This window comes from Eschrichtius robustus, chromosome 20 (assembly GCF_028021215.1).
Source record: "Eschrichtius robustus isolate mEscRob2 chromosome 20, mEscRob2.pri, whole genome shotgun sequence".
Lineage (NCBI taxonomy): Eukaryota > Metazoa > Chordata > Mammalia > Artiodactyla > Eschrichtiidae > Eschrichtius > Eschrichtius robustus.
Genome location: NC_090843.1, coordinates 55,188,595 through 55,210,534, shown reverse-complemented (window position 1 = coordinate 55,210,534; position 21,940 = coordinate 55,188,595). Strand labels below are relative to the sequence as shown.

General features: G+C 42.6%; 1 protein-coding gene across 3 annotated transcripts in view; it reads left to right on the top strand.

The window, feature by feature from the left end:
* Positions 1-21,940, top strand: part of ZZEF1 (zinc finger ZZ-type and EF-hand domain containing 1) — a 114,735-nt gene that overhangs the window by 55,890 nt on the left and 36,905 nt on the right. For all 3 annotated transcript variants that reach the window (XM_068530080.1, XM_068530079.1, XM_068530078.1), the window contains exons 22-34: positions 920-1,086; positions 1,170-1,251; positions 2,192-2,393; positions 3,474-3,622; positions 5,346-5,586; positions 8,791-8,870; positions 11,062-11,155; positions 11,933-12,401; positions 13,055-13,219; positions 16,627-16,746; positions 17,538-17,699; positions 19,274-19,403; positions 21,114-21,252. In XM_068530080.1, coding sequence (XP_068386181.1) covers positions 920-1,086; positions 1,170-1,251; positions 2,192-2,393; positions 3,474-3,622; positions 5,346-5,586; positions 8,791-8,870; positions 11,062-11,155; positions 11,933-12,401; positions 13,055-13,219; positions 16,627-16,746; positions 17,538-17,699; positions 19,274-19,403; positions 21,114-21,252 — 2,200 coding nt within the window. The remainder of the gene's footprint in view (positions 1-919; positions 1,087-1,169; positions 1,252-2,191; positions 2,394-3,473; positions 3,623-5,345; positions 5,587-8,790; positions 8,871-11,061; positions 11,156-11,932; positions 12,402-13,054; positions 13,220-16,626; positions 16,747-17,537; positions 17,700-19,273; positions 19,404-21,113; positions 21,253-21,940) is intronic.

Below are 21,940 nucleotides of genomic sequence, written 5' to 3'. Positions count from 1 at the left end.
TCGAGCTGGCATTTGAACCTGCTTTGTATCCCCTCTTAGGAGCGCTGTGACCATACGTAATGAGACATACCACTCAGTTACAGGTCTACACGAATAAGTTACCTCTAGAAGAGCCCCCTCTGTGTTTTATCAGTACTTTATCTGTGTCTATCAACTTTATCAGTGTTGGTTTTGCCAGCAAGGATAAATGCCAGTCTGAGTTGATTTGGCATGGTCAGCATTAGACAGGAGACACAGAGGAAGCTGTACATAGATTAATTTCATCGTTCTATAGCACATGAAATTATATAAAAACCATGTGAATGATTAACCAAATTGAAGTCCAGAAGAGAAAATCTGTGTTGAAAGGCAAATTAGAGGGTTGGGTATTTAAAAGCATTTTCTCCCTTACTCAGCCTTATAGGACAAAAAGCTTTTTCACTGTCTTGTTTGAATCTCACAACTCTGTGGGAGTAGAAAGGGCATATATTTAAAAGCCTGTTTTAAAGACAAAAAAAGCAAAGACTGAAAAAGGGAGGGAGAAGACAAGATGGGCTCAGGTTTGCCAAGGTCCCAAATAGAAGTGTAAGGTCTTTCATGCTAGTACTGGAACTTCATGCTAGTACTGGTTTGTAAGAAATAGTTCTTACAGATAGTCATATATAGAAAATATATTAGAAAAATAAAATATATTAGAAAAATAAAAGCTAATCAGAGTTACTATAACGCAATAGAAACCCCATGTCTTCTCTGCTGAGTAAATGTATGTTGATCGATATGTATAGATGGGAACGTCAGGTATATTTTTAGCCTGTGTGATGATTTGTGTAGGGATGTCAAAGGCTACTGTCTGGGGCACTGATGCACAACACAGTTTCCTGTGTATGGCTGGATGTAGAGTGATGAAAACCCTTCTTTCTTAACTCGTTTGTCTACGTAGCTGGATGTCGAGACTTGGCAACAGGAACGTCCTGTGGTGTTACATACGTGGACCAAGGAGTCTGCTCACAACTATGAAAATAACTGCCACGAGGTGTCTGTCTTTGTTAGCCCAGGGGCAACCTATTTTGAGGTGGAATTTGATGAGAGATGTGAAACTGAAAAAAGGTACAACTCACCTGTTCTTTTTCCCCAAGCAATAATGGATCAGAAATGAGAGACGGAAAGTGATAGAGATTATGCTTTCACAGGTATGATTATCTGGAATTTACCGACGCTAGAGGTGGGAAAACACGCTATGACACAAAAGTTGGCACTGATAAATGGCCCAAGGTGAGTGGTGTTCCCAGAGAGCCATGCGATACTTGCTTTTGTGTCAATTCTCCTTTTGTCAGCCTCAGGCGGTAATAGAGATATGGTCTTTGAAGGGAAGCACTTATATTACACTTTTCGTAAAGGGAAGTGTTTATAGCAGAGTTCAGTACCTGTTTTGTAAATAAAGTTTTTTGGGATACAGCTGTGCCCATTTGTTTGTTTCATCTGTAGCTGCGTTGGCACTGTAGTGGTGGGGTTGAGTCATCGCAACAGAGGCTGTATGGCCCAGAAAGTCTAATGATTTACTCTCTGGTTCTTCATAGGAACAGTTTGCCACCCCTGGTTTATATCACATTGTCAGAGTAAATGGGGAGTTGTAATCCTTAGCAAGAAAGGGCCAGTGAGTCCAGGAGGGCCCTGACCATGGTGATGAAAGCCAGGATCTCCCTCACAGTTAGGGCCGCATGGTCTCTGGGGCTGGGAAGTTAAGTGCTGCTTCACCGTTGACCTTCTCTCTGCTGTCCGCGGTCCTGGTTGGGAGCAGAGGAGCGGGCAGCATGCCTCAGATGGGCATCTGAGGTTTAGAAAACCGACCAGCACTTTTCAACTTTGCTTCTTCGTAACATGCAGTTGTGAATTTTCTGTTTCAGTCACTCCGTTATACATTTCTCCTTTAGTAGTTTTGGTGGGGGTGATAAGATAGAATGGTAGGAATATAGACCAATTTTTTTTTTTTTTGGCCGCGTGGCATGCGGGATCTTAGTTCCCTGACCAGGGGTCAAACCCATGCCCCCTGCAGTGGAAACGCGGGGTCTTAACCACTGGACCGCCAGGGACCAATTTTATATTTAGACCAATCTTATATTTAGATTTTTTTGAGTCGCGAAGAACATGCTTATTACTGAAATGCTACCTTCTCTAATCAGTTTGACCACATGACTTCTTTGTTTGTCTCTAGAAAGTGACCTTTAAGGCTGGTCCCCGGCTGCAGTTTCTCTTTCACTCTGACAGCAGCAACAATGAGTGGGGCTACAAATTCACCGTCACTGCCTATGGCCTGCCTGATGTCGCCGTGTCTTGGGGCTTGGATTTACAGCTCCTTGTTTCCCGGCTGATGGGACGCCTCGCTTCCCAGTGCATGGCACTCAAATCCCTGCATCGTAAGTCCACAGACCATCCCTTCCCTTCTTGCTGACAGCCACATTGAAGAGCAAGGTGGTACCCCTTTCGTGTAAGTTGTCTCCACATAGTGACAGAGCAAAGGGGATTGATAAAATTCCCTTTCAGTTTCCTTTAAACTAAACCAGAATAAGATGTCTACTTGACACCATTTTCATCAAGCTGCTTGACTCAGACACTGGGGACATTGCCGAGGAAGGACATGGTGGCTTCCCCGTCTGTGGAGGACAAGTGGCGGGGGAGCTGAGTTTTGGCAGCGTTGTCATCATTTTTTTGTGAGTCAGTTTTGGTGTACTCCAACCAGAAGGCAGAAATATGGAATAAATTAATTGTATATTCTCTAATTATGTGAATATTTGTGTGAATATGTATAAATATGTGAACGTGGATTTAGCCTTAAAGTGATTTCAACTTATTTGTTAAATTCATCCAAGGATGAGTGAAACAAGAAATAGAATGAAACTTTCTAGTGTATTTTATTTCTATATCATGTCGTGAGTTTTTCCTCACTTTAAAAGTAAAATATCATAGAAAAATTGCGTAATGGAAAAAAAGCCAAGGGGAAAAGCCATTTTTAATCCTAATACCCAGAGATAAATATTATTAACATTTTAATCTATTTCTATCTAATCTTTTTTCTTTGTTTATTCATAAACACATACATGGTGGGTATTTAATTATTGCTGTTATTTTTTTTACAAACTTAAGTTTACAAATTGTGAACATGTCCCCATAATGAAACATTTCTAAATGGTCTCCTGTTATACCCTAGAGGTAGTTCCCATTCTGTTTTCAACTTACTACACAGGTTAGTCATTTCAGAGGGACCTGTAACTGAAGCTGTCGTACAGAATGGTAACATTTCAGGACTGCCTGATGGCTTGGGTTCATTGGGGTATTTGTTTATGAAGTATCACAATTACATTCTGCTAAATGTGTGTGAATTCCCTCCAAGTCTTAATGCCCAAGTTTTTTTAAAACCTTTTCTTCACCAGTTCAAAGATTCTCAGTATATTAAGGAAAAAATAGAACTCTCATCAGCCTTCTTTTTCTCTTTCCAGAGTTAGGAAGTAACATGGCAATACCTCAGGCAAAAATGGCATTAGTCCTAAACTCCCCCTTGTGGAAACCTGTCTTCAGGCACCAAATATGTCCAGAGTTGGGATTAGAAGCAAGCTGGCCCACTCACCCACCCCAGGATAATAAGGAGGTATTTACTCTTTTCTTGTCTTTGTATTTGGAATGGGAAATGTTTACTAATATTTATTACTTTAAATTATAAACATCTGTGTTTGTATCTTATCACCCCCACTAAGCTGTTAGCTCCTCGAGGGCAGAAACTATCCCTTGTTCACTTGGGGTCCCCACTGTGCACCACAGGGGCCAGTGTAATGGGTGTTCAGAAGTATTGACTGACTGACTCTTCAGTGATATACAGTAGGTGCTCAGTAAATCTCTCTTGATGGAGTTATTAAACAAACAAGTCGAGTCTATTTCCGGTGCCCGCTGAGTCAAACTTCAGAATAAATGATTTATGCTGTACTTATTTGTTCTCCATGGAACAGTAACACATTATTTAGGCCTATAATAATTAAAAACGAAGCAAGTTTGCCCACTGTCTCTTCTTCATCTCTCCGCCCCTCTCTCTCTGCTCTACTACTTTTCCTCCCTTCTTCCTGCCTCCCCCTACCCCAGTTCTTCAGTAGTTAATTGCTGAATCCAGGGGTTCTTGCTCAGCTTCTCTTCTCCTTTGCCTCTCTGCTCCTTCAGACCCTCTCTTCTCTTATTCCATGGCAGCTCACTGTCTTCTCTTAATCTCACCACTCCATCTACCTCCTTTATTGACCTCTCTTCTTCCTCCTTCTCTAAAGAGTAGGCTTCATTTGGGCTTTCTCCCCTTTCCTGCACCCCACCAAGACTTGATCCTGTCTCCTCTCTTCTGTTGTCATATCTGTGTGAAAAATACCTAAATGTCAGTTTCCAGCCCTGGTTCTTCTCCCAGGCTCCAGTCGTGTATCCCCATCTTGCTGTTAGGTATTTCCATTTCAGTGTTCTGATTCCCTTTAACTCAGAGGTGTAAAACCAGGACGTCTCCCTGGACTTCTCGCTCCTGTTACTGTCATTATTGTTTTCCCAGGCATTGAGCCACTGCCCCCTAGCATCGCCTTTATCCCCACCTTGTTCTCACCTTTCCTGTCCAGTCAGCTGCAAGCCCTGTGGCTTCTTCCTTGAGATGTTCATCACTGTCTGTTTCCTCTGTCTCCATCTTTATTCAGACCCTCATCTTGCACTTGCATTGTTAACATTGGTACCTACCAAGTTTTTTTTAATCACTGCATTATCTTGTCATTCCACTGCCAAGCACCATTAATGGCTCCCCGTTGCCCACAGGGTGAAGTCTAAACTCCTCAGTGTGACAGTCAAGGCTCTCTACAGTCTCCTTTCACCTTACCTATCTGACTCTAGTTCCCACCACTCCCCAGCTGAGACTTCAGGCCAGGTCAGTCTCCCCACTGACTCTTAACTTTTGCTCATGGTTGTGTTCCTCAGGGCCAAACCTGCCCAGTCTTCAGGGTCCAGTCCAAAGCCCATCCCCTCCAGGAGGCTTTTCTTAGTTACTTTAACCTGCCAAGAGCTCTCTCCTGTGAATTCTCAGCACTGGGTGTCCCTTCTAGGCATTTGGCACTTGATAATCTTATGCTTTACAGTAGTGGTAGTTTTAATGCTTTTAATGTTTTATTTATGTTTACCTTTTTTTTTTTTTTTTTTAACCCATGTATCTGTCTGATCTCCCCGAAGTAGACTGAAACTTCCTGAGAGTATGCACCGCGTTTTATACTTCTGCTTTGGCCTAGTAGGTGTTCAGTAAACTTTATTTTTTGAATGAATGCATTAAACATGATGGTTTTTCTTGTTGTTGTTGTTGTTCCCAGGTTAAGAACATCCCTGATGATCCCTGCCACCAATTTCTTCTTGACTTTGCACAGTCAGATCCTGCCCAGAACTTCTGTGGGCCATATTCAGAACTTTTCAAAGGATTCATACAGGCATGTAGAAAACAGGCCCCAAAGACAGATATAGTTGCTGGTTCCACTATTGATCAAGCTGTGAACGCCACCTTTGCTGCTCTGGTGTATCGCACTCCAGACTTATATGAGAAGCTGCAAAAATATGGTAACTTATATTACAGGGAATGTTTTTGATCTGAAGGCCAATTGCTAAGTTTTAAGAAAGCTTATCTTAAGTGAAAGTTTTAAAATATTTTGGAACATAAGCATACTTCTACAACTATAGACTTCATATTGTCAGTCCTACTTTGCCAGTCAAAAGATTTGTGACCAATTTATAGTTAGCAGATTGCAGTATATAGCAAGTAGCCTTGAGTTTCCTAATGAGCAGGTAATTTGTCTTTATCCAGAATTCTCATGGAAAACTGTGGAGAAGTTTAATGGAAAGAAACCTTAACTTGGGTTGTAGTCCCAGCTCACAAACTAGAAGTTGTGCAGCTTCAGGTTAATCAGATAACCTTTCTGCACCTGAGTATCCTTATCCGTAAAGTTCAGAGTTGATTAGCTCTAACATGCTAAGAAATTCCAATTTAAACCTGAGATATTTAGGTAATTGAATGTGCTAATAACCAAGGAGGAAATGCAGGTATTAACTCCATCTTTAGACTTGCAGCTTCTTTGTAGCACCATCCCTGCTTGGTTTCCTTTGTTGATAGCCTGCTCCTTGCCATTTCTTTTCCTCATGTCCCCCAGGGATACCATCTCTGTGTATTTACTGTAAGTGTAGACTGCAGCCTAACAGGACCCACGGAGAGGGAGGGTCTCTCCCTACTCATAATCTTTCAGGGGAAAAACATTTCAAACCCAACGTAAAGACAAGTTATGGGCTGTCCCAAGCACTTTGGCAGGATATGTGTTCTTTCTGTGGTGCCGATGAAAGAATCAGGAACAAATGCTTCCTTCCTTAGAGTAGGTAATTGCTTATTGCTCTAATTATTATTATTATTGATATTATTAGCACTGCTACCTTTATTGCTTAGTCCTGTGTGTTCCACATTGCAGAGTTTATTTCCTGATGTCTAAATCATCTCAATTACTCCTTCAAATCTTAGTATTTCCTTTAAGAAGCTGCTCAAGTAAATAAAACTATACTGAAGCATGAGTGATTTAAGTAAACAACTGTCACATGGGAGAGTATATTTCTGCTGGGGATGAGGGGCCAGCTGACCTGTATGGTTTTGAAAAAAATAATTCGGTAAATGTTTTCATAATCAAATTGTAGTAAGACAACTGGACAACCTTTGTTACCTGTGGGAACTTTCAGTGGAAGGATAAAAGCCTTGTGAGTTAAAAGCTGAGAGGTAGAACTCTCCCCCAGCTCTTTTTCAAATCGTGTTCAGCTATCACATACCTATTTGCAGTTAAGAAACACACAATCAAATGTAGGAACTAGAAATATTTTACCAAATACAAGTTGTTTCTAGAGTACCTACCACTGTTGCTTTGAAAGAGGTGCAGCTGGTTCCCAGTTCTTTCTGTCCCTGCCTCTAAGGGGCTATTCATGGGTTCTTCAAGAGTGAACTACTTTGAGAGTGGTCCTTGTCTAGCTAATTTGCTCATCTTTGTCTAAAAATTTGTCACCCTTTTGGGTTAGAAATGTACGGGAGGAGTTTTTCAACTAGACTCTAAGCTGCTTGAGGGCAGGAACCATGTTTGTTTTTTTCAGCATTGTATTTCCCAGTGCCTGGTATAGAGCCTGGCACATTCTAGGTATTCAGAAAATACATTGCATTTACATTGGCTCAACAGAGAGCGTCACCGTGTTCTAGTAATTTATCCTCTGGTTTTTAGATGAAAAGGGGCAGGCCTCATGGGTCTTTCTTTAAAAAAAAAAGACAAAAAAAACTTTTTTGTTATTTTTCTAATTATAAAAATAATACCTATTCATGTAGAAACTTACAAAGTACAGAAAAGCTTAAAGTAATAATCAACTATAATCTCACCACTTCAAGAACATTTTTCTATTATCATTTTTCTATATATCTACCTGGCCTTTTATTTAGGTATATTTATATGTGTACATATGTATATATACACACCATGTTTTTACTATGTATACTCTTTTTAAATAAGATAATTTTGTACATACTGTTTCATAACCAGCCTTTTTTACTTACTATATACCATGAACTTTTTTCCATGTTTTTTTTTTTTAACATCTTTATTGGAGTATAATTGCTTTACATTGTTGTGTTAGTTGCTGCTGTATAACAAAGTGAATCAGCTATACATATACATATATCCCCATATCCCCTCCCTCTTGTGTCTCCCTCCCACCCTCCCTATCCCACCCTTCTAGGTGGTCACAAAGCACCGAGCTGATCTCTCTGTGCTGTGCGGCTGCTTCCCACTAGTTATCTGTTTTACATTTGGTAGTGTAGATATGTCAATGCCACTCTCTCACTTCGTCTCAGCTTACCCTTTCTCCTCCCCATGTCCTCAAGTCCATTCTCTACGTCTGCGTCTTTATTCCTGTCCTTCCCCTAGGTTCTTCAGAACCTTTTTTTTTTTTTTTTTTAGATTCCATATATATGTGTTAGCATATGATATTTGTTTTTCTCTTTCTGACTTACTTCACTCTGTATGACAGTCTCTAGGTCCATCCACCTCACTACAAATAACTCAATTTCATTTCGTTTTATGGCTGAGTAATATTCCATTGTATATATGTGCCACATCTTCTTTATCCATTCATCTGTCGATGGACACTTAGGTTGCTTCCATGTCCTGGCTATTGTAAACAGAGCTGCAGTGAACATTGTGGTACATGACTCTTTTTGAATTATGGTTTTCTCAGGGTATATGCCCAGTAGTGGGATTGCTGGGTCGTATGGTAGTTCTATTTTTAGTTTTTTAAGGAACCTCCATACTGTTCTCCATAGTGGCTGTATCAATTTACATTCCCACCAACAGTGCAGGAGGGTTCCCTTTTCTCCACACCCTCTCCAGCATTTATTGTTTGTAGATTTTCCATGTTAATAATTATTTTTTACTCACTTTTAATAATTTTTATTTTGCTTTTAATTTTTTTATATTTTACTTTTATATTTTTACTTTTAATATTTTACTTTAACAGTATATCCATTTCAGATGCTGTTTGTTTGAAAAAAGTTAGTTTGAAGTAACACAGAGAACCCATTACAGGTGTTTGTGGTTTAATTGATAGTTTTTTCCCCCAGTCCTCTCTTACGACCCCCCATGTGCGAATGTCAGGGGAAGAGTTTTCCTTTGCGGAGATTGGGAGGTGACTTTGGGCTTCATGTTGCAGTAGTGAATTGTGTTAACTGAATGTAACCTCTCCTTTCCCCAGTAAACAGTGGGGGCAAGACAGCCCTGAGTGAGGAGATCGCACAGGTGTATTCCTTGGCAGATGGGATTCGAATATGGATGGTAAGGTTTTCCTTTGCATGTGATTTTTATATATTTTGAGTTTTCCCACCGTGATATCATTGAATTAAGGTAAGTAGCTCTCTTCTCAAGAATTTAACTTTAGGAATGTTTTTCAAAACTAAAGTTCAGTGATGTGAATGGATAAAAAATAATTTAGAACCCTTGAAATCATAATTTGGTGAATGTTGAGATTGTCAGAGTAAACAGGGTTCAGTTGAGCCCCCCCTTACCTCCTTCTGTAACCCGAAGGCTGCTCGGTGGAACCTAACCTTTTAGACCAGGGGGAAAAGCACTGCGTTAGATTCTGGGCAACCAATGACAGTTTTAGGCAGAGGAGAGCACTCTTTCAAAGGAGAGGGCTTTCTGCATTTTAGAAAAGTAGTTCTGCAGCATTGTTCATGACAGCAATAAACTGGAAGAACAAAATGTCCCATTTATAGAACGGACAAAAAAATTATATATTATATTACTGTATAATACTATATTACAGTGAAAGTGAATGAAGTAGAGCTGCCTGTATCAGCATGGGTGGTGCTCACAAATGTGGCGATGAGCAAAAAATAGCAAGTTGTAGAAGAATGCACAGGTATGATATTCCTCATATAAAGCTTAAACATAAACTAGATCTCTCTGTTATGTACATAAATATGTAGTAAAATTATACAAATGCATGGAAATGATAAACATCAAATTCAGGAGAATTGTTTTTATTTCTTAGGTGTGGAGATGAGTATATATTAGTATTATTTATATATATATTTACAACCACCTTAAATATTGTATAGTAATTGAGAAAGCAGTCTTAAAATAAATGAGTAGAGGCTGGTAATAAGATTGAAAGCAGGAGACTAGTTGTGGTAATTAGATGAGGATGGCTTCTGCTACTTGGGAGATAAGATAATTAGACTGTGTGTTTGATCTGAGTGGTGAACAGGCAAATGGAATTTAGGACTGTTTCTGTGTTCCTGGTTTGGGTGACTTGGTGGGTGGGTAGAAGCGTTGGCCAGAATAGGAAGAATGGTCTTGGATCTGGGAGTGGGGTGCTAAGTTCAGTTTGAGACATGTTAAGTATGAGGACATCTAGGTTATTTAAGACATCTAGCTGGAGAATTTAGTAAATGTGAAAGAATATAAATGTCAAGGCAGAGATAAGGATAACTTCAAATCATTGGTAATAGTTTTTTTAAAAAATGTATGAGTTTATCCAGGAACAGACAGCCTTGGACAAAATCCACAATGATTAGAACATTGTTGGTGCTCAATGTAGACGAGATAGATAGATGGAGACCCAAATGAACAGGGACTCTCAAAAGAAACTAAAAGGTATCATCATCAGAATGGTGGCGGGTGAATCAGAAGAGTGTGTTGACAAAGGAACCAAGGCAGTAATAGCAATTTAAGAAAGAGTGTCCGATAAGGTCAGCGGCCACACACAGTTCAAGTAAAAAGGATTTGGCAGTTGTGACAAAGCACATTGTAGATTATGCTTCTGGTTTAGCATATGACAGACTGCCGATGATTGGATGAGATACCAGCCTTCTCTCTAAGACCTTGGTCTACATGCATCACACGTGGTCTTCTGTCTGGGCTGTCAGCACCATGGCCCAAACTGTGACCATTGCCTGTGCTGGTACTAGAAGCACCGTTCTCTGCCTGGCAGTCTCAGCATCACTTAGAGGTGTCCCCTCCTTCGGAGGAGAATAGAGATCAACTTGTGGTTGAACCTCTGCTGCAAACCGGGTGTGTGATTTCTGGCCACACCACGCGGCTTGCAGGATCTTAGTTCCCCGACCAGGGATTGAACCCGTGCCCCTTTCAGTGGAAGCACGGAGTCCTAACCACTGGACCTCCAGGGAAGTCCCGAGACCTCACTTCTTTATCTGTACTAGGTCAGCTTTAGGTAAGGGCCCCTCCAAATCCAGGGTTCTAGAATTTTTTAAAGAATAGGGTCATGGTTACAAATCCCTCCCAAATAACACATAGTTGAAAAGGAGGAAGTTTTGCAGGTAGACCTTTAGGCAGCTTCAAATCCTGAATTATTTCTAGGACAAACAAAAACAGCTCAGTCCTGTGCACAGGACTGTAAAGTTCTCCAGGATCTCAACACTGTGTGCTTTTGAAGTAGTTTGCCGTGGCTGCCCTTGCTGCCCTGTCTGGACAGCGTAATTATGTGGCTCAAATCCTTCCCCAGTTAGAGATGAAGCAGAAGTCCCTGATGAGCCTGGGGAATGAGGCAGAGGAACAACGCGGGTCCGAAGCTGCTGAGGTGAACCCCGAGAGCCTGGGTGAGTGCCAGCTCCGGCTGTCGTCACCGGGCCTTGTGTTTCCATTTTGTAGAAAACCAGTGACCCACCTTCTAGATAAGTTTAGTTGAAGCTGTGTTTACCTAGGGAAGGTAACACAGGCACTAAATGTATTTTCCAAGGATGTTCACAAGTAGAGAAGTGCCAGTTGTTAATTGTTTATTAACATGATCCAGACGGAGCGTCTTTCTAATTACTTTCCTTAGGAGGCACGAAGTGCTTTTTGAGCTACATCTTGTTATGTTTTTGAAGTGTATTCACACTAAATATTTAATGAAATTAAGGAATTACTGTTAATTTTTTAAATTTCCTGGTTATGTTATTATTTAAAACTTTTTTTTAGTGAAATATACTGAAGATTTTACAGATGAAATAATGTGATGCCTGGGATCTGCATGGAAATAATCCAGGGAGTGGGGAGGGGGGAGTGGGAGTGGGTGAAAAAAAGACTGGCCTTGGATTGATGGCTATTAAATCTGGGCAAGGGGAAGGGTCCTTATACTATTCTCTCTCTATGTATGTTTGAAAATGTCCACAATAAAACTTTAAGTGTGCTGATGATAGTGCTAGGGAGATTTTGATGTATATAATGAGAGAAAATTTGATTCTGTCCTGTCAGTAGATGTGTATATCACTGTGTTAATGGGGGTATTTCTTGTCCTAAATTGTAGAGTTTAAGTAGATTATTTTCAATGCAAAAGTAGGCAACAAGTTTAATTTCGACTTTTTTTCATTATCTTTCTTGCTTTTTGCATTTAGCGAAAGAGTGTATTCAGAAGAGTCTGCTATTACTGAAATTTTTGCCCATGGGTGTAAGTTCAAAAGAAGGCTGTGGCAAGTTGGTGGCTGTAGATGACACAGATCATCTGCGACCACTGGACAAGCGCCAGAGGACAAGCTCTGTGGTGGAAGAACATTTCCAAGCCTCTGCATCTCCCACCAAAGCAGCGCCCCCTGCTGTGGAAGATAGGAGTCCTGGCTTGGATGTCCAGCCCACGCTGCCGCCCAGCAGTGGCGCTCCTGCTGCAGAAGTGTCCTCTGCCACAGCCGAAGAGCCCTCGTCGCCTTCCACTCCCACCCGGCGGCCTCCCTTCACCCGGGGGCGGCTCCGGCTGCTCTCCTTCCGCTCAGTGGAGGAGGCCAGACCGTTGCCCACAGTGAAAGAGAAGTACCCTGTGCTGAAGGATGCCATGGACTTCATTAAAGATCAGTCACTCTCCCACGAGAGGTGAGCGCCTTCTCTTTTCAAGCAGCAGGTACCCAGTCTCGTCAAAGACTTGAAGTTCATGTTAAAAACGAGCAAATGATACTTGGAGGACAGATCAAGATTTGTCTTAGAATGTTCAAGAAAAAAGTTTTAATTTTTTTTTTTTTCTTTTAAAGAAGTATTTTTTTCACTTGAGATTTGTACATTATGCTGTATGTACATTATATCTCAATAATGTACCATTTGGATAAGAAAAGAAACATTCCTCTTGGTAGCTGCCAAAATAGATTTGTCTTATTTTAACGCTGGGAGAAATTCAGGATTTGATATTTTCTGACAAAATCACTTGTCAGTGGGCCTATACCTCTGAAAGTATTGCATGTTTTAATTTCCTGTCCTAAGTTTGTCCCTGGTTTACCACAGAGACAGAGTTCCTCTTTAATCAATTAATTGTTCAACGTGAGTTGTTGGGCTTCTGGACAGTGAACTGATTTGTAGTGCTGCCGAGTAATGACTAAAAGTAGCAAACAGGTCTTGCTATCCTTCCTGAATGATACCTCACAATAGTGTTTCCTTTTTATTAATACGGCATCAGAACTTGGGTAGGGGTCTGTTTTCTTTCTGCCCCAGCTCGAGAGTTTTCTGGGTGTTCCTGACTTGAGTTCTGTCTCCAGTGTTGTAAAGGTTCTTTCCTTGAGGAAGGCCCAAGCCCGGAGCATCTTCGAGGTCCTGAGGATCATTCAGTGTTGTACGGAGTCCCTAGGGCAGCCTCACTGCTTCCACCCGCCTTTCATACTTTTCCTGTTGGAACTTCTGACCTGCCAGAAAGAGTTTACCAAGTAAGTCCAAAGTACGAGCCTGCAAGGAAAACAAGCAGGGGTCGTTTTAAAGAAATCCTGATTGTCTTCTCTAATTAAGAGCTCTATCATTTCCATGTAGGATACAAATGTATGTTTTTGAACAATTCATTCTCTCATTCTAAGGAAAAATGGGTTCTATCCTTTTAGTAAGTAAATACCAGAACATGTTTATTCCTCTTGATGAGTTTATCAGCTTTATTTTACCAATGAGGGTGGTATTGCCTGTGTACCCGTACTCATCATTTGGCTCCTGGAAGCTGTGGGCCAAATTTAATGCTCATTTACCGTAACAACATAAGTCTAAGTACCTCACAAGGTTGTTTCAGCAGCCACTCGGTAAATACCTCCCGAGTGTTGTCTATACCAGCCACTGTTCTAGGTGTTGTATATAGCAGTGGGCAAGGCAGACAAGATCCTTGTTCTAGTGGAGCTTGTATTCTATTTAGGAGAGACAGACAAAACAAAACAAACACAAACAAACGAAAAACAGACATACATATATAGTGGTAATCTGGCTATGTGGTGATTTCATACAGAGTGACCTAATTTGTGGAGTTGGGGAAGGCAGGCTGAGGAGGACATGGAACCAAGGCATGGGTGACCAGCTGAGATCTGGGGAAAGAACACTACAGGTAGAAGGACCACCACACAGACCCTAGGGTGGGGGGTTAGCCCGAGGAGCAGAAAGACAGCCAGTGTGCCTGAGCGAGAGAAATAGGAGGAGGTGAGGTCAGAAAATCAGGGCCCATATTATGTAAAGCTTTGTAGGATATGGTTTAAGGTGTTTGGATTTTACCCAGAGTTGTAGATGGGAAGTCCCCGGAGAAATTTAAGCCCAAGGGGAACACACTGTGATATATATTTATGAAAGATACTTCTGGCTACTACATGAAAAAGAGTGGAAGGAAGAAAAGCAGTGGAGAGACTGGGAGAGACTGTTGCAGTAGCCCAGGCAAGGGGTGGAGGTGGTTTGGACCAGGAGATAGTACTGGAGAAGGAGAGAAAAGGATGAGATTCAGGATACACCGTGGAGGTGGAATTGTAAGGACTTGTTGATGGATTAGATTTAGAGGGTGAATGAAAAGAGTCATGGGGAAAGAAGCCTCTAGGATTTTGGCTTGAGCAGCTGGGTGGATGGTGATACATTTTACTGAGGGGAAGAGTATGGAAGAAACAGATTGGGGTGATAATCAAAAGTTTTGTTTTGGCCATGTTAAGTTTGAACTGCGTCTTTCATACCCAAGTAAATATGAGAAAATAGAGATAAGAGTCTAAAGTTCTCGAAAGAAACCAGGAGTAGGGATAGAATTTGGATGTTGTCAGTATATAGATGGTACGTAAAGCCGTGAGACCAGATGAGACCTTCTAGAAAGAGTGCAGAGAGATGGACAAGAGGGGGCCCCGGACTGAGCCTTAGGGGCACTTCTTTATTTAGATGAAGTCAAGCACAGGAAGAGGAGTCAGCTGAGGAGACCAGGGAGTGACCACCGAGAGCAAAAACCAGGGGATGGTGGTGCCGTCGAAGCCGACAGAAGAATGTATCTCAAAAGGTAGAAATGGGACTTCCCTGGTGGCGCAGTGGTTAAGAGTCCACCTGCCAATGCAGGGGACACGGGTTCGATCCCTGGTCCGGGCAGATCCCACATGCCGCAGAGCAACTAAGCCCGTGCGCCACAACTACTGCGCCCGCGCGCCACAACTATTGAGCCTGCACACCACAACTACTGAAGCCCATGCGCCTAGAGCCCGTGTTCTGCAACAAGAGACGCTACCACAATGAGAAGCCTGCGCACCGCAACAAAGAGTAGCCCCCGCTTACCACAACTAGAGAAAGCCCGTGTGCAGCAACAAAGACCCAACACAGCCAAAAGAAAAAAAAAAAAGATAGGAATGGTCTGTTGTGTCAGATGCTGATGTGAGAGGTTGAGCGAGATAAGAACACACTGGATTTGACAGCAGTCTTACTGGAGCCACGAGGCCACAAGCCCTGTTGGACTGGGTTGAGAAGAGAATGGGGGTGATGAAATGGAGAGGGAGACTAGACAATTATTTCAGGAAATTTGGCCTTAAAGGGGAGCAGAGGATTAGGATAGTAATTGCAGGGGATGTAGCATCAACTGAGGGTTTTGAAGAGATAGCAGAGTATACTGTACACTGGCGGGAGTGGGTCAGTAGTGAGGAAAACTCGATGCAGGAAGGAGGGCTCAATTGCAGTAGCAGTGGTGTAAGTAGAGTGGTCGGCCTTTGAGAGCCAGGGAGACTGTCTCTGGCAGCAGGAGGAAACGCACTGGGGTAAAGATGCAAGTTGGCTGGTAGGTTTGGTGGTGCGAAGATGGGGGAGTTCCTGTGGGATCATTTCTGTTTTCAAAATATAAAATTTGAGGGTAGTTATCAGCTCTAAATGATGGCTTAGGAGGAGGCAGTGGAAGTTTAAGGAGAAGCAGGAAGGTTTGAAATAGTAGTGAAAATTGAGACAGCTGGTCTGATTGCCTGACAGTTTGGAGAGATTATTTGAGAATTATGGTTGTGAACGTAAAGTGCTACTAGTCAGCTTGGTTGTGTGGTGTTTCCTCCAGCAACAATTAGCTATTTTGATGTAGGCATATGATTTCTCAGGCAAGTATGTGGAGGGAGAAGGCAGCAAAGGACTTGGTGATTGCTAAGGTATGATTATGGTGACGGGCCATGGAATTGAAGCTGAGTACGGGGCAAAGAGAAAGCCTGGCGGCAGTGGTGGATAGTCAACATGAGGGAGCGTCATGGCTTGGGGCTCCCTGGGATTGGTGGGAGTCGCAGTGTAGGTGAGCAGGGTGAGAGGTCACAGTCAGAGCAGGGTGTTCTGAAGTCAGAATTTCAGAGGTAACGCCGTTACTGTGGTGACAAGGTCAAGGAAATGACCATCAGATGGGGATGGCAAAGGGGCTGGAGGAGAAGATCGCTAGAGGTGAAGATGGCAGAGAATCCAGAGACGGCAGAACTGGGGCATCATTCCCATGGGTGTTGGAGTCTCCAAGGTGACAAGGATCAAGGTCGGAAAGACACTGAGCTTGGCACTAAAGTTGTCACTGAAGGGAGGCAGAGGGTTGGGCGTGACTGTATGGAGACGATTAAGTTTGGTATTTTGTGACGAATACTTGACATGGTACCAGGCGCTCAGGTAGTGGTGGGAAGGGTGGTTTTTATACTAACAAAGAAAGGTTAATAATTGTCATCTCCATACTCCTGGTGGGCAACCTTCTTGATCCAAGCAGATGAGTCACTTGCTGTTTTGTCTGTTACTTTCTGAAGTTATGTTTTTATTTATTTAAGTTTCTGTGCCACTTCGTTAGCAATTAAGTGATTAATGTTCTGGCAATTAAGTGACTGGTAATTTCTTCTGTTTCTAGTTATTTTGGACACCTGGAGGGCTGTGGTGCAGATCTACACAAAGAAATTAGAGACACTTACTATCAGTTTGTTCTGTTTTTGGTCAAAGCAGTTAAAGGATTTAGTAACATAAACGACAGGTACGGGATAATTTTATGATTTCTAGAGAAAAAATTATTTCTGTTTTTTCTGATTTTTTAAAGAAATACATGTCCACTGTTAAAAATACAGAAAAGCACAAAGAGTAAAATAAAAATAACCCCTAATCTTACCGTCTAGAGCTAATTGCTAATGTTAACTTATCAGTATATTTTCTCCCAGCCTTTTTTCTATATGGTGTGTGCAGTTTTTTAAAGTGGATGGGTTTTGGTTCATCTGAAAATTTGTAACCTGTTATTTTCAGTTTTAAAAACTTGAATAGACACTTTGCTGTACACCTGAAACTAACACAACATTGTAAATCAGTTATATCCCAATAAAAATCAGAAACAAACAAAACTTGAATAGAAAGCCATTCCCCAGTCTCCTCCATAGTAGGTGGTTTAGACATAAACCTTAAATCAAATGGTTCTTCTCTACATCTGAGCTGTATAACCTAGGCTAATTGGGCCTGGCCCTGACCTTGCTGTTTATCAAAGGTCAGTTTTACTACTCAGTCTTTTACCGTAAAGTGTCCCCTGTGGTAGTCCTAGCAGGGTGGAGACCTTTCTCTTTATGCTTTCAGAACTCTTTTGCTTAAGCTGTTGTTTGAAGAAGGTTTGTATGGAGTCTGAGAAATTTGAAATGAGATTATAAGGAACCCAAACTAGCAATCTGGTGTTCCCTTCTGTTTTCCACTGACAAGCACACCAGGTCTCTGATTCGCATTGTTTCTGTTGTCTCCGTGGGTGATGGGCAGCTTTAGTAACTTTCACCTTCGTGGCCTCTTCAGGTCCTTGCTGCCTGCCTTGTCCTGTGTCCAGACGGCCCTGCTTCATCTTTTGGATATGGGCTGGGAACCCAGTGATCTCACCTTCTTTGTTGACATTCAGTTACCAGATCTCCTCATGAAAATGTCACAAGAAAATATAAGTGTCCATGACAGTGTGATCAGGTAAGGACAGAGTCCTGCACTCTGCAGTTCCTACAGTAGCTCGTCAAGTACAGGGATCGTAGCACATTCAGAGCTCGGGCCTGGAGCTAGACTTCCTGGGGAGTATCCTGGCTTTGCCACATACTAGCTGGATGACCTCGGGCAACTTTTTAAACTCCTTTGTGCCTCAGTTTCCTCATCTTTAGAGCTGGAGGTAATAACAGTACCTACCTCAGGATTGCTGCGAAGAATGAATGAGTTCTGTTTCTCAGTGTTTAGCAGGTATCTGGTGCATGGTGTTGTATATAAACTGGTGGTGGTGGTATTGTGAACTCAGTGTGAGTTTTCTCCGCGTTTTTGGAGATCCTCATATAGCTTGTTGAATTAGAGAATTCTTTTCTGTTGGTGGTGGTGGTGATGTGTGTGGGTGATTTTGAGCCACTATAACCTCTTGCACATTACAAGGACTTAAGGTATGAGGGGAAAAAATAGTATGCAAAGTTTTTTTTTTTTTCTTTCCACTTCTCATTCCACTTACCCATTAATCACTCATGTCTGTAGAAAAGAAAGAAGAGAAAGGGGGAAGAAGAGCAAGAGGAGATAATTAGGAGGAAATCAGTGAATGAATCAACACCAATTTTCACTCTCTCAGAAGAGATATCCTGGGAAAAGGAGATAGAATTTAAGCGGTCTCCTTGTTCACAAACCGCAGCCACTGCCCTGCTGTCGGAGGGCGCTCTTGGCGGAGGGCTGGGACACAGCAAGGGGGAGGAGTGGCTGGGGCATCAGCTTGCTGGCTCTTCAGCCATCAGTCTGCTCCTTGTTTCAAGCTTCGCCTGCTCCTACGTGACCCAGTCCTTGGGAGTAGGGGCCGCACCTTCCTCACCACTCCCCGTGGCACCCGGAGCAGATCTCAGTTTGAGTAGACCTGAAGTCAGTTTGTTGGAACACGTGAATGAACAAATGTGTATTTGTTGGTTGGTAGATGTTTTGCATTTGCTGTCGAGCAAATACTTTTGTATTTAAAATTCCAGTTGCTGAAACAAACTGTAAACTGAAATTATGGAAAGCTATAATTTTGCACCTAAAAGGAGTCCCTGAGATTATCTATTAGAAATGAGGAAACTGAGGACCAGGGCTGAGTGCTGTGTCCAGGTCTTACAGCAGCCAGCGGGAGAGCTGAGGCCCCAGGGTCTGCTGACTCCCTTCTCATGCTGCTACCACTAGGGTGTGCTGAGCATGTCCAAATCGGACTTTTTTTTTTTTAATTGCTTTATTTGGCTCCAGTGCCTGGCACATAGTAGGTTCACCACAAATGGTTGTTGAGTGGGATTATGCCATGTAGGTACAACCTTTCAAGCTCTAATTCCTCACCCATTGTAGTCTACTCTGGAAGGGGCTTCTCCCTTTTTATTGGTATATATCTGTCAAACATCTGGCAAATCCTGGGGCTTTGAAAACCAAATTGACCTCTTCCCTTCAGAAGTTTAAAAGTGCCTTGTGTATTAGACCCATAGGACACAGAGTCTGCTAACAAGCACTTTCCTTGATTATTGGGAGAGGCATGCTTTTCTCTCTTTATGTCCTTCTTTCAGCCAATGGAGTGAAGAAGATGAGCTTGCTGATGCCAAGCAGAATTCAGAATGGATGGATGAGTGTCAGGATGGCATGTTTGAGGCCTGGTATGAAAAAATAGCCCAGGAAGATCCAGAGAAGCAGAGGAAAGTAAGACCTCTCAACTAGAGTAACCTGAAGTGACTTGCTAGGAGTTTGGAGAGGAGAGTCTGTGCGGGGGAGTGCCAGCAGGCTGTCCCCTGAGAGGGCTCCAGGTGGCAGTCAGTACCTTAGTGAGTGGCCATCACCCAGCCTGGTCTTTAACCTGAGGGGCCCTGAATCCTGACTTGACCACAATCAGGTGGTGGTTCCCTCCCGTAGAACTAGATCTGCAGGAAATAGGCTCGTGGGGCTAAAGTAAAATATTAGGTGCCGGTTTATTAATTTATAGTGAGAAACAGAATTGCTGAAGGCCCTGGATTCTGGTGTCCGTGGTACATTCTTTTCCTGTAGGCAAGCAACTTGGGAAGTCATGTTTCAATCAGAAGGTTGCCTGGTGAGCGTGGAAGCAGCCATGTGTGCCCAGAATCAGAGTTACATGATTCATATGTGTAGAGGCATCAGGCTCACGTAGCCTGCCATGTCCATCTCCACATTAGGGGCTTATCTGTCACCACCACATTATGCCAGGCATCTGCTGCCTCAGGTGCATTCATTTTCTTAGTTTGTGTGCCTACTATGTGCCAGTTACTTTGCTCATTTGGCATCTCTGTGGTGCTTGGACGGAGCACACCAACTTGGCCTTTGCGATTTTTCTCTCTTGTATGTTAATACCTTACTGGGAGCCATTCTAAGGTGGCTTGGCATGTTTGCTATGCTATATTACTGTATGGTGACTTAGTGGTTTACTTCCCTTATTTCTAGGCCGTAAAGATAAAGCATACTGTAGCCTCCAGGGAGTTTGCAGTAAAACAATTTGTTTTGCTCATGAAATGGTGCCCTTACTCTTCCCCCAGAAAGTTTTTCTTCTTAAGTGCCAGCAAACAGTGCTTCTTTTGCAGTGTTTCCTGTATCTGTGAACACTACCCTTGTCCAGCCGAGTACCCAAGCCAGAAATCTAGATGTTGTTCTTGACCCTTCCCTTTCGCAGGCCCCTATAACCAGTCAGCCCCCAAGGTTCCTCACCTCTGCCTTCTACTACCTCTCAGCTCTCCCACCTTCCACCATCTCACTTTTGGCCCAGTCCAGCCCTTATCACCTGTTGGGGGGTTGCTTTAACAGCTGCTGTCAGGGTCAGTCTCCCTGTCTCCAGTCTTGCCCTCTCTGATCCATTCTCACTCAGTAACCAGAGGAGCCTTCAGAATGCTCAGTTACTCTTCCGTTTAAAACGTCCGTGACTCCTTAGACTAGCATCCCAGGCACTTGTGGTTTAACCTTTCTAACTTTATCTGGTTATCCCCCCTCCACACTGTATTCTACATACGGAATTATTGCCAAGTTCATGAGCCCTTGTCTTGATCCTTTTGTGCCTCCTGTAGAACTTGCTATTGCTTTTATCCGGTGTGCCCACCACCCTTACCCCCACCCAGCTAATGCCTGTTTGCCCCTCAGGTCTCATCTGAGGAATTAGCACCTTTGAAAAACCTCCACGTGCCCTGTAAGCCTCCTGAAATTGTCTATCCAAGCCCCTATCGTACTGTATGCTGTCATCTGTTTGCTTCAGGGAATTCCCAGCTAGACACTAAGCTCCTTCATCTCCTAATCCTAGCACCTAGTACAGTGCCTGGAATATTTTAACTACATACTGAAGGATGGATTGATTACTGAATAGTGGCCACATTAAAAGTCTGTTGGTTAATTGTGTTTTATTTCATCTTATAGATGCACATGTTTATTGCTCGCTACTGTGACCTGTTAAACGTGGACATCTCTTGTGATGGGTGTGACGAGATTGCCCCCTGGCATCGCTACCGGTGTCTGCAGTGCAGCGACATGGATCTCTGCAAGACTTGCTTCCTAGGTAAATTTCACGGCCTGAGTGTGCCATACCCAAAAGGAATAAGCATTTCTATTTTCTGTGATCTTGTCATTTTTTAAACTCCCACTGTACAGTAACAATACTGCCCCAGCAGTGTTCTCTGACTTGTTGGCGAATATGGCCCTTATCTCCCCAACTGAATGATAAACTCTAGAGCTCTGTTATGTGATGTGCTGTCATCTTCTATCTTGCTGGGTATAGGCACTTGATAAACACTCAGCACCAATGAATGTACATTCAGCTGAGTTTTCAGGAAATGATTTTGCCTTCTGAATCATGCAGTGTTTATAAGAAGTAAAATACACACAAGCAAACTTCAGAAAGTCTTGAATCCTCTTGACTTGTAGGTGCTGAGATAAAGCAGGTTGTCAGTAGTAAGCAGTTGAAGGCTCTTTGTGTGCATCACCCAGTCGAATAAGATACATCACCTGCTCTGGAAGCATTTATAGTCTTAGCAGGAGATTGGACCTGCTCACAAAATGTATATTCCAGGACAAGAGTGTACATGCTGAGTTACAGATGAGCAGTATAGATTGTTCTGGAAAAGTTCAGAAGTAAGGAAGGCTACCGTTGCAGGAAGACTTGTGGAGGAGATGGGATGTGAATTGGTCTTTGAAGAAAGTTAGAACTGGGTGATGTGAAGGAGACAGTGGAGAGTGCGTCATCATCC